The 11,660-nt window shown below is 40.4% G+C and overlaps 2 protein-coding genes across 3 annotated transcripts; both read left to right on the top strand.

The window, feature by feature from the left end:
* The first annotated feature begins 524 nt into the window (after nucleotides 1-524).
* Nucleotides 525-1,752, top strand: LOC117591484. Of its 2 annotated transcripts, none has more exons than XM_034284772.1 (2): nucleotides 525-1,351; nucleotides 1,418-1,540. In XM_034284772.1, exons 1-2 carry the CDS (start codon nucleotides 1,181-1,183, stop codon nucleotides 1,427-1,429), a joined length of 183 nt encoding a protein of 60 aa, XP_034140663.1. In that variant the 5' UTR covers nucleotides 525-1,180; the 3' UTR covers nucleotides 1,430-1,540. The 2 variants fall into 2 exon arrangements, with proteins under 2 accessions (XP_034140663.1, XP_034140661.1); XM_034284770.1 differs by having other exon boundaries at nucleotides 528-1,361; nucleotides 1,418-1,752.
* A 46-nt stretch (nucleotides 1,753-1,798) lies between these two features.
* On the top strand, nucleotides 1,799-2,873 carry LOC117591483. The gene is made up of 4 exons (XM_034284769.1): nucleotides 1,799-1,948; nucleotides 2,089-2,254; nucleotides 2,322-2,525; nucleotides 2,590-2,873. Exons 1-4 carry the CDS (start codon nucleotides 1,946-1,948, stop codon nucleotides 2,814-2,816), a joined length of 600 nt encoding a protein of 199 aa, XP_034140660.1. The 5' UTR covers nucleotides 1,799-1,945; the 3' UTR covers nucleotides 2,817-2,873.
* The last annotated feature ends 8,787 nt before the right edge of the window (nucleotides 2,874-11,660 follow it).

The following is an 11,660-nucleotide window of genomic DNA, read 5'->3' as shown; positions in this document are numbered from 1 at the left end:
GAAAGGGCTCTCGCTGTAAGTGTGAGGGCAACGACAATGGAGTGTGCTTATTAATCATTTAAAAGCAATGTGAAAAAACATAATAATTGTTACATAATTTAGTTTTTAATAGTTTGCTTCATGAAAGTAGTCAGTGTTTTGAAAGAATAAACATTTTGAAAAATTTTTTTTTTTTTTGAGGTTTTAAGTTACCGCTCTACCCTTGGGTAGAGGGGAATTATTTGGCCGCCCGCCTTTACAAGGGGGAAATCGCCATGTCGAAATATGTAACTTGTTACAGTTTTGCTCCAATACTTACCTGGCGTAGAGGTTATGTTCCCCGTTTGAAAAATTTTGAAAAAAAAAAAAAAATCGTCTGCAACCAACCTTCCGCGTCGACAAGCAAACGTGCACTGAAAATTGTGAAAAGCAGCGAATAACTCTGCCACCGACTAGGCCTCCTTATATAGTTGCTTTATTGCCTCCTTATAGTTTCTTCATGGGGCAAGGGTTGCGGATGTTTCTGGCCCAGGCCGCGCCTGCGATTGTCTAAACACGCAATGGTAATCATTTCAATGGGTTTATTTTCGGAAATTTGTGTTTACATACTTCAAGGATTTGGATTCGATTCGGTTTGGCTCGTACCAGATTACGCCCATGACATGAAATGAACTGGAAACGAAGATAAATTAAAGTTGCTGAGGGGAATAGGCATGAGAATGGAAATGGAATGCTGGGAGTGAAAAAGTATAACGAAACTAGTATTCTATGGCAGGCCGGGCCAGTAATAGCGTCTGACGTCGACGAAACTGTGATTGTGGGTCCCCCCATCCTGCCTGCCAAAACTGCTTGAGGCTCGAGGCGCGAGGCGGCTCCTTTTCCATGTGCGGTGTGCGTTGTATGTCGGGTCGTGATGGGGTGGGCATGGCAGAAATTGTATGGTGGGGCTACAGCCATGAGGATGCGTGTGTAAGATTGGAAACATTGCCTGCCATCCATCCGACAACAACAGCTACAATGGCAAAAGTTTAATGAGTGTAATTTTTGTAAATGAAAGCAAAATGAGCAGAGACGGACGGCAGAGCCAACTTATAAACGTGTTTTTGCATTCAGTAAAGCAAGTCAAACGGTGGCAACACGCGACGGGGACCATACAGTGACGGTTCGTCTTCAAGTACGATTTTGTTGAGAGGCAATCAATATGAGGTCCAGCAGCAGGGCACTGGAGAATGGTGATGGCGAGGAGGATGGCGAGGGTGGGCAGGAGCAGGAGCACCATGCGGGCGATCCGCGTCCATTGCCATACGCCTTTGAGCAGGAGCTGATCAGAAAGTCCAACAGGCATATACGCCTCTATGATGCCTTCGTGCCGGTTAGCAAAGGTGCCTTGACAGACGATTTGATCTCCTCATTTATTCCACCTGCTCCTCATCCCTAGAGTATTTGTTGACTCGCAAATTCTACGCCGCGTACGACCAACGGAAGCCGGCGCAGCCATTGCGCTTCCTGCGCTACACCCAACCGGAGAGACATCTGGAGCAACAGAGGCAGCTGGACTCGGCAACTCCGCTGCTGGAATCGCAGATGTACGGCTGGCTGCCAGTGCAGGGTCGAAAATGCTCCCTAGACCTCAACTTCCTACATGCCCCAAAAATGCGATGCAGCATGACGATCCATGGCGAACACCTGATGGCGGAACGTTTCACGGAGCGTCCACCATTCAATGGACTGCGCTTTTTGCTTCACTAAAAACACAAAAAACAAATTTTAAATCCGCAGTAGTGTGACAACACTAGCTCCAAACGCGCGTTTGCAAGCCAGTTGGCAGTCCAGTTCACTCAATGTTTACGTTCTGCGCTTTAGTTTTTACAATAGAAAATCCAAAATACAGTTCCGCTCCGTTCCGAATACTTGCGACTTTATACAGTGCCACCAGTTATTTTATTAAGGATAGGAGCCGCACAAAATGGTATGAAATAGGCTGGCTGAAGCGAGAAGTGTTGGTGTGGGTAACGGAGCCAAAGTTCACGTTTATTTCAGCCTCCGCTCCGCTTAATGACTTTATTTCCAAGCACATTCATACATATACACACATTAATGATTTAATAGGCTCATTCGAATAAGGCAAAAAACGAAAACAGAGGTGCGAAATCACAGAAACCAGCAACGAATAATAAGAATTCCAGCGACCCGCCAAATGATGCCCAACCCAATCTGCGGGCCCCTAGTCTGGATCAGTTCCATGAACTCCTTCTCCACACCCTGCAAAAGTCGTGTAAGTCGTAGCTGACCGCTGCCCAGTCCAATGTGAGGGCTCTGATTTCTCCTTTTGGTACTTTCAGGGCTGCGGGTTCGACATTGTGTTATCTCCGAGATAAGAGGAAGCGAGCTGTTCGAAGCCGCTGCGGTTTGGTGCGCCCGCAATCCTCACATTGCCATCTGTTTTCTGGCAGCTAGCTTGGTATTCATTTTGCCATTCCTTATCATTTTCGGCTTCGGAATCGCCACCATGGTGATGACTTTCACGGGCCTCTTGGTGCTAGAAGGTAGGAAGGAGCTCGGACTCGGGCTGAGGATGATTTTATTACCAGACTTCCCCTTATGTTACAGGCACTCTTCTAACTATTGTCTCTATGATGTTCTTTGCATGTCTGGGAGGATTTGCTGTCATGGTTCCGGTGATTGGGGTCGTTACTGTTGGTGCATACTTTGGATTCGCCCAGGTTTACGGCTTATATGACGGGAAAGACCGCACCAAGACTGTCTTCACTAGGTTTGTCAAAGATCCGCCCAAGCAATGGCACGCGGTGCCGGCATCAGTTGCAATTTCTAAATAGCACACTATTGCCGGTATTTTGTAATATAAATAAATAAAGGAAGATCTTTTATAAGCACGTTTGTTTATGCATATATGCATTTTTTGAAAACATGACCGCGCCACATTATTATTTAAGAAGGTTGGCAGTACCAGCAGCACTTCTATCGCTACTAAATACCTCCCAGCCCTAGTTACATATTTAGTTGTCGCCATACTTTCAGGGTAACCATTACTGGTTATAACCATTACCATTATATAATTTGTGATGTAATATTTAAATTATTATTTTGAGTTAATTACTATTTTTTTTTGGTATTTAATCGCTGCCGCGGAATTGGATGGTCGCACGTCGATGAGTCCGCATTAACCAGGTACTTGAGTTCGATCACTGGTTAGTGGTTCGATGATGGGGCTGTCGATATTTTCTTGACTATCGATGGTTGTTAATGAGACCATGCATGGTGTTGCATAGGTATATTCTTATAATTTAAACAATATGATGCTTAGTTTAAAGTGTCGTCGTGTGTAAGAGTTTAACAAAATATATAATAGTGAAATGGATTGATGTGTAAGTGTAATAATTACTTTAAATAATTTGATTAATAAAATTACCTCGACTAGAATACTGATTTATCAATTAGTTGTGATTTAGTTCTGACAGTCATAAAAATATATGATATTTGATATATCGATAAGAATATGCACTAGTTCGCGAGGAAAAAAAAATTAGGACACCCAAATCAATAAAAACTCATGAAATTATCTCAATACTTCCGTTTTACGAAGATTATTGAAATTGTTCTTGACTTTTACTTCATGTTGCAAGTCGAAAGTAGAGAATATCCAATTCCTGCCAAGGATATTTTTCGGTGCTGGAGACAGGTCTTTAAGGAAAATTTGCGACGGGGGCGAAGCTGTAAAACGGTGCCCCAAGCACCATTTATAATAAAGCCAGATGCGCAAAACTTTCTTGCGGCAGAATCAGGAATAATATTTTCATAGAAACGATACGAAATCAACCCTGTTTTTTGTGCGACAGAAAATTTGGACACCATAATTTTGCATTTGAGTAGTCAGATCAGCAGAAAAAATACCAAAAGACCAGCCGATTAAATACCGCAGCGAAAGATACAGTTAAGCCACTAACCAAATGTATAGTAGATTGTCAATTCAAAGGAAGCGAAACGTCACCGCAGAATGTGCGTCGGGAAGTCCCAGGCCTCTGCCAACGTCACGGCTACAAGTATTAGTGCGTGTAGAACACGCAGCTAGAAGTCCCAGCTACATTTGTATCAGTGCGTGTAGAGCACGCAGCCAGAAGTCCCAGCTACATCTGTGTAAGTGCGTGTAGCCAATGATTTTTTAGCGCTCCAAACCGGTTCTGGCTTGATTCACTCGGACACTGCAAGTATCGTATGTGTTGGTGCGCTGACTTTCTGAAGTGAGATGGAACGAAAATTCGTTTTGATGATTTGATTTTGTTTTCGGGGCTTGGCGTATGAAACTGACCTACCGCAACATATGCAGAATGAGGGGTGGGGATTGGTGGCCGGACCTTTGGGGGTTGCAAAAAATAAATATACCAATAAAAGTTGTTATTGTATTTGAATGCTGTAATTGTTTTAAATGCAGATTTTATACTGCTTTATTCAAAATTGTATGCATATTATGGAAACGCCGTCGCTTCTCGACTTCGTTGCTGCCGTCTTATCAACATTGTTACCGAATCCATCTTTTACAGACAAATCTTTTCAGATAAATATAAAAACATATATGCGTACATAAGCATATGTAAACACATATGTATATATATGTACATACATCTTTCCAATTTCTGTTCTAGTCGTCGGCTATTTTCTCGACTTCATCTGCGCTATTTCTGTTAATTGCATATTAATTATACAATTTACTTATTGTTTAAAAACAGATTGTAAATATAAAGAGAGAGAAAAAAAAAATGTGCGCTTTAATTGTTAGTGCTTGAAATCGTTTGCATGTTTTTTTATTCTGATCTCACATACCATTTGAAATGAAAACAATCAAGACTTTATGAAGAAGCTTGCCCCTCAATATCAAAATAAATCTTTTTTGTGTGACCTTTATATGCTTTATATAATTAAGGATGAAACGGGTAACGGATATAAACATCTGAATATGTATACAAATAATGAATTACGGCAATTGACCTTGCGTTGCAAATATTTTCCATTAGTGTATTCAGGGTCACGGTGTGAACAAGCATGGAGTTTTGATGGAACGGAACATGGAGACATGTTTGCTGGCCTTGCACATGTACACACACATTAACCCTTGCACATATTCCTCCGACTCCCATCGGCAAATCGAGATTTGGACAACTGACTCAAGTTTGATGACCAAGCATGGCATTAAAATCTGCATAGACCCACCGCGTACCTATTATTATTTTATTTGTGTACATAATTTAAATATGAATATATGTATTATGTAAATACTATGTATGTTTAAATTTGTGCACAATAAAGTAACAATTATCTTAACTATAAATTATAAATACAATCAAATTTACAAATTTATATACATAATATATATATACTTAATTTATATACATTTATATACAATTGTACATACATATGTACATACATAAAGTCGCTGCTCATGTTAGTTATACTATTTGGTTAGTGGCCGTTCAAAGGAATATTTGCGCCCGTGGCAAAGTCGTAAAATGGTGCCTCAAAGCACCCTTTCTTTTCAAACTTGAATGGTTTGGAGCCCAAATCGCTGCCTTCGCCCCTCCACGGCACTACCCTGTGGAGCAGTACTTGGTCGCAAAAGGAAAACAGATTAAAACATTTTGTTAACAGCACAGCAGGGTCTGTGTCTTGGCAACATGAAGCTATTGGCGTTCAAATAAGTTAACAAATGTAATCTAATTAATCTATTAGAATTGTTTCCTTTTCTTTTGCCGTTTGATGGCCTTCAGCTCTTTTAGAAGCACGGTGGTCATTTATCTTTCAACTTCAGCGGCATTGTTGCCTCCATTTGTTTGAGACTTCACTCTCTGTTTGCTATGTACCCTCTCGGAACGTAACCCAAATCTATATATGTCGAGCTGCTAGCAACATACCAACGAATACCACACAAATACTAACAAAACCACACAAATACTATCAATACCACAAAATACTATCGGCTGACTATCTAGATTTAATCGGCCAGTATTTTTGTCGATCTGAGCATGGTGAAATTACTAATAAGGTCGTAGTCCATGGTGAAATTAGGAACAAGGTGACGTCGTCAGCTGAGTGCATAAAGCAACTATATAAGGAGGCCTCGTCGGTGGCAGAGTTACGTGCACGTTTGCTTGTCGACGTGGAAAGTTGGTTGCGGACAAAATTTTTGTTTCAATTTGTTTTAATTGTTTATTTTTTCAGAACACAGGCTACTATTATGTAGCAAACTATTAAAAATTAAACTATGAAACAATTATTATGTTTACTCACATTGCCTTCAAATGATTAATCAACACACTCCATTGTCGTTGCCCTCACACTTACAGCGAGAGCCCTTGCACTCGCACTAGTCCATAATTTTTTCCGACGAGACCTCCTTATATAGTTGCTTTATGGCTGAGTGGAGGAGCACCTGCTTATTCACCACGCTCTCTAAGCTCTCAGAGAGGCAAGCGCTAGAGAGAGATAGCAAACGTTTCACGTTCTGCACTCTTCGCTTTTATTGTTTCTGCGGACAGCAAAGAAAAGATGTTCGATAATAAATAAAACGAAATAGTTCAAAACAAGTAATAACATTTTAATATGTATGTTTTAATAAAATCTTAAGATATTTTTTATGACCACTTAGTCTTTGTTTCTGTTTTTGAATTTTAATTCTTCTATTTAAATCTTTAATTCGAAATTGTATCCTCATTTTAAAAAATAATTCTTTGGTTTTTGTATCCAATTCAGTGTTTTTTTAACTTTTTATCATTTTTTCCAGCAAAATTCGGCTTCTTTAGCCCACCTGCTGACACCAGATCCACATAAGTGAATGAGGTGGCTGTGGTGTTTGAAAATAGCTGAGTTGCCAGCTTAACTCTCTGACTGCCCGCAGAGCGCACGTTAAGATGATCAGATGTAACAGATGTTAACTTCCCACATAATGGAAAGGTCCGATGTGGAAGCGTGGTTCATTGCTCGCCTCACGGTTTGCTGGGTTAAAACTTTCCTATCAACGACAAGCCCTGAATCAAGGAAGTGATTCCTTATCAACTTCACAAGATGGGGTACGTCTACAAACACATACACTTTTCCAGTAGTTCCAATTTAAAAAATATTTATAAATTAGTCAGAGAAGTCTAAAGTTTTGCTTACTTCATACCAGGCGAGATTCCAAGACTTGTCCACAATTTGTGGTTCCCGGGACCCATATCGTTAACGATTCCGACGACATGATACCCTACCATGTAGAGCCTTTAATGAGCATGTTCAATGTGGATATCATCATTTTCTTATCAAAGTTGAAATATATCGGCTGCTTCCAAGACTTGCGCAAGCCTTGTGCCATTACGACTTTAACATAGTTTCGTTGTTTTTGCACTGCTTCCAAAGAGTGGTCGTACTCATAATTTGTCTCGACTTTCATCTCGTCAAAAAACAAAATACACACTTTGTCCTCCTCGTCAGTGTAAACGGCATTTCCCATCAAGGATATGACAAAATCTAAAATGCCTGGTTGTACATTCACTGAATGCAACCATCTGTCCAAAGTGGATAAGGATGGAAGTGGAAACCCCTTTTTGAGCAAATGGCGATATGCCCGGGGACCAGCAGCATGAAGAAAAATCGCATTCGAACTGTCATCTCGATTCCATAATACCCTTTTTCCGCCGTTCTCAAGTTCTCTCTAACTTGCGAATTCGTGAATATTGAATAAACTGAAGCTTTAAATGTCTGAGGTTTTCCGAGTTGAGAGCTTTGCATTTTCCCTTTGCAAGTCTGCAACTTGTTTTTGCAAACGCAAATTTTCCAATGCAAGCGCAGAATCAAGTAATTCTTGTCTGCAAATTAATCATAATAATATCCACAAAAAAGGAAATCAATGTTAAACATACTCGGTTTGAGAGCTAAACTCAAAAACTGTATCGCCACAAGCTGATGCCATATGTTCTGTGAACACTTGATTTGCTTCTGGTTTCTGGGGTACGGCAGTTGGTATCAGCCATCTCCGCTTTGCTCCATTTACGGTCGTTCTGTAAAAAAAGTCGGAATCACTAAAATGTTTCCCACAAATTTTANATCAAGGATATGACAAAATCTAAAATGCCTGGTTGTACATTCACTGAATGCAACCATCTGTCCAAAGTGGATAAGGATGGAAGTGGAAACCCCTTTTTGAGCAAATGGCGATATGCCCGGGGACCAGCAGCATGAAGAAAAATCGCATTCGAACTGTCATCTCGATTCCATAATACCCTTTTTCCGCCGTTCTCAAGTTCTCTCTAACTTGCGAATTCGTGAATATTGAATAAACTGAAGCTTTAAATGTCTGAGGTTTTCCGAGTTGAGAGCTTTGCATTTTCCCTTTGCAAGTCTGCAACTTGTTTTTGCAAACGCAAATTTTCCAATGCAAGCGCAGAATCAAGTAATTCTTGTCTGCAAATTAATCATAATAATATCCACAAAAAAGGAAATCAATGTTAAACATACTCGGTTTGAGAGCTAAACTCAAAAACTGTATCGCCACAAGCTGATGCCATATGTTCTGTGAACACTTGATTTGCTTCTGGTTTCTGGGGTACGGCAGTTGGTATCAGACATCTCCGCTTTGCTCCATTTACGGTCGTTCTGTAAAAAAAGTCGGAATCACTAAAATGTTTCCCACAAAAGTTTCCATTCAAAGTTTTGGATCGGCATAGCAAACAATATGTTGCAGACATGTTTATTTCTAATAATAAACGAGAGGGACGTGTGAGACGCTTCTTACGCGTCACAACTTTTATACCCGGCACTCAGTACTACATCTGCACCTTAGCGGTGTTTTGTCAAATTTAAAATTTGTTCTTCATCTGTCACCTACATCTACAACACTTCTCACACCAACACGCTCCGTTAGCTCGCCGCCCCTTCCTAGACCCACATACTGCAGACTCGCGGCAGTGGCAGAGGCAGGGGCAGGGGGATGGTAGATGCAGAGGCCGAGTGAAGTAGAAGCAGAATGTGAATGAGAGAATGTGAAAAGAACAACAAAAGCTGCGGGACGGGTGGGTTTAGCCACTGCAAATTAATTTCTTCATTCTGGCTATAATAATGATCCAATCGGATCTGTCCGTCTGTCCGTCCGTCCGTCTGGTTTGTAGGCTAGTTCTCAGACGGACGGACAGACGGACAGATCCGATCGGATCATTATTATAGCCAAAATAAAGAAAGTAATTTGCTGTGGCTAAACCCACCCTGTCCAGCAGCTTTTGTTGTTCCTTTCACATTCTCTCATTCACACTCTGCTTCTGCTTCACTCGGCCCCTGCCTATTTAAAATTTGACAAAACACCGGTCAGGTGCAGATGCACTATTGTCCCAATGACCAGTTTTGGTGGCTGTTTACGCCAGTTAGCCTAATTATAATTGCCCGGAGCAATTAGTGTTTTGTATAAGTAAAATGAATTTGTAGCATTAAGTATTGAATTGTTGCATTTACGACATACTGACAGAAGCTTGTTGCTATAGAACATACATGTGATATGTGAATACGATAGAGAAATAGGAAGAACATGCATTTAATAGGTGAATATCGAAATTGAAAAGAAGAAGAGATTAAATTGATTTGAATTCCGACTCGGTCGAACCGCAGCACTTGGCTTTTTATTTCGAGATTTTAATTCTGAACTGGTTGCGAGGAGTTGCGGAAACAGTGGCCAAAAGCTAATTTTTAAAAGTTAAAACCAAGACACGGTTTTTAACGCTCTGTATTAGAAAAAGAGTGACCATCAAAGTTGCGTACAAGAAATTTTCATAGATGGCGCCACTTTCGAAAAATCTGCTGTGAAACCTAGCGGTCATTATTGCACAGAATGTGCAGGGAAAAAGTACCAATTTTATTGCTGTTTTAAATATCTCATAAATTGGAAAATACGATTAACTGATCCAATTTTTTTGATGTATTTTATTTAGTAGGCTTTTTACTACGTGTTCTGTAATGTGAACGATATCTAGTGTTTGGCGATGTCTTCTACATCTAGATGTAGTCCGGAGTGCTGGGTATAAAAATTGTGTGCGTAAGAAGCGTCTCACACGTCCCTTCTCGTTTTTTTTCCATTGTCTGGACGTTGATATGCAACGACTGGGCGATTAACCGAACCGGTCGCGAGCATGCAGGAAAGATAGATTTTAGGCTAATATTCGAGGAAAATTAGAGCTAAACACAACTAGACTAGAGCTACTATAGCTAAGCAAGCAAAATTACCAAAATCAGAAACAAGACAAAACTAAAATGAAACTAACTACGGGAGAGGTAGGCTAGCATAAGAGATTTTAGAAGAGGAAGGGAGTTAGTTGAGTATATAATGTGGTAGAGGGAATTATAATCCGAGCTTAAAACCCTAAAGGGTTCGTGTGAGGCATAATTCGATCTACATAGTGGAAGGAACAAAGGAATAAAGTTTCTAGTGGGTCTAATGGGAATCGTAAAGTTTATGCGGCTCAGCAAGTCAGGGCTGTCTACATCCCCCTTGATCAACTTGTGCATAAAAATTACACAAAGAATTTTTTTACGATTAACTTAGGATGGAAGGTTTATTAAAAGGAGTCTACTAGGGTAGGATGGCAGTCTCACAGTTGCATCCCAGTTGAGACCCCGTAGGGCAAATAATAAAAAGTTTTTCTGTACTGATTCAATACGGTCCTGATGTATGTTGTACTGAGAGCACCATACACATGAGCCGTATTCTAAACTCGTACGAACAAGCGAGATATAGAGATTCTTCGTTATATAGGGGTCATCAAATTCCTTTGACCACCTCTTTATAAACCCAAGCACACCCATGGCTTTATTTACCATGGTAGAAATGTTTTCAGAAAACTTTAACTTGGTTTCTAGTTTAACACCTAGATCATCAACCAATGTAATTCTCTCAAGAGAACTACCGCAGAGGGTGTAAGGAGCCGGGAAGGGGCTGGAGCGATAAAAAGTCATTACATTGCACTTCGAGGCATTAAGTTGTAACAATTACAACAGCACCATGACTGAAAGCTATTGAGATCAGATTGCAAGCGAGAGTGAAATGAAATGTCCTTATACTGGACACAGAGTTTAACATCATCCGCATACATAAGTGCTGGAGAATTTGTTAATACAGAAGGCAGGTCAGAGTGTGAAAAGTAAGGGGCCTAAATGGCTACCCTGTGGTACTCCAGAAGTAACCATAACAGTTAAAGATAAGGAGTTTTTGAAAAGGACCCTTTGAGACCTAGAACACAGGTAGCTAGAAATTAATCTCAACAGATTGGGCGGAAACCCTAGAAGGTCGAGCTTTTGTGCAAGAAGAGAACGGTTTACAGAATCGAATGCCTTACTGAAGTCAGTGTAAATAACATCCGTCTGCAAGTTACCTTGGAATCCTTTAGTTACAAAGGAGGTGAACTCTAAAAGATTAGTGGTTGTTGATCGTCGCCGTAGAAATAGATGCTGAGCTGGAGATATAAGTGATTTGCAGAGATGCTGCAAATGCGGAGTTAACATTTTCTCGAACATATTAGGAATAGCGGATAACTTAGATATACCTCTATAGTTTTTAGCGTCAGACTTGCTACCTTTCTTATGGAGAGGAATTATAAAGGATTCCTTCCAGATGGGGGAAAGCTAGAAGAATGGATGGATAGAGTGAATAGTTT

Source organism: Drosophila guanche, unplaced genomic scaffold (assembly GCF_900245975.1).
Source record: "Drosophila guanche unplaced genomic scaffold, DGUA_6, whole genome shotgun sequence".
Classification (NCBI taxonomy): Eukaryota; Metazoa; Arthropoda; class Insecta; order Diptera; family Drosophilidae; genus Drosophila; species Drosophila guanche.
The sequence above is the reverse complement of the archived record's forward strand: the minus strand, read 5'-3'. Positions and strand labels throughout refer to the sequence as shown.

Bases quoted from the DNA above. Each gene is read 5' to 3' on its own strand.
- LOC117591484 (XM_034284770.1), top strand. From the start codon at position 1,181: ATGAGGTCCAGCAGCAGGGCACTGGAGAATGGTGATGGCGAGGAGGAT. The intron at 1,362-1,417 runs GTGCCTTGACAG...CCTCATCCCTAG, and splicing joins CTTCGTGCCGGTTAGCAAAG to AGTATTTGTTGACTCGCAAA.
- LOC117591483 (XM_034284769.1), top strand. The intron at 2,255-2,321 runs GTAAGTCGTAGC...TGGTACTTTCAG, and splicing joins CCACACCCTGCAAAAGTCGT to GGCTGCGGGTTCGACATTGT. The intron at 2,526-2,589 runs GTAGGAAGGAGC...CTTATGTTACAG, and splicing joins GGGCCTCTTGGTGCTAGAAG to GCACTCTTCTAACTATTGTC.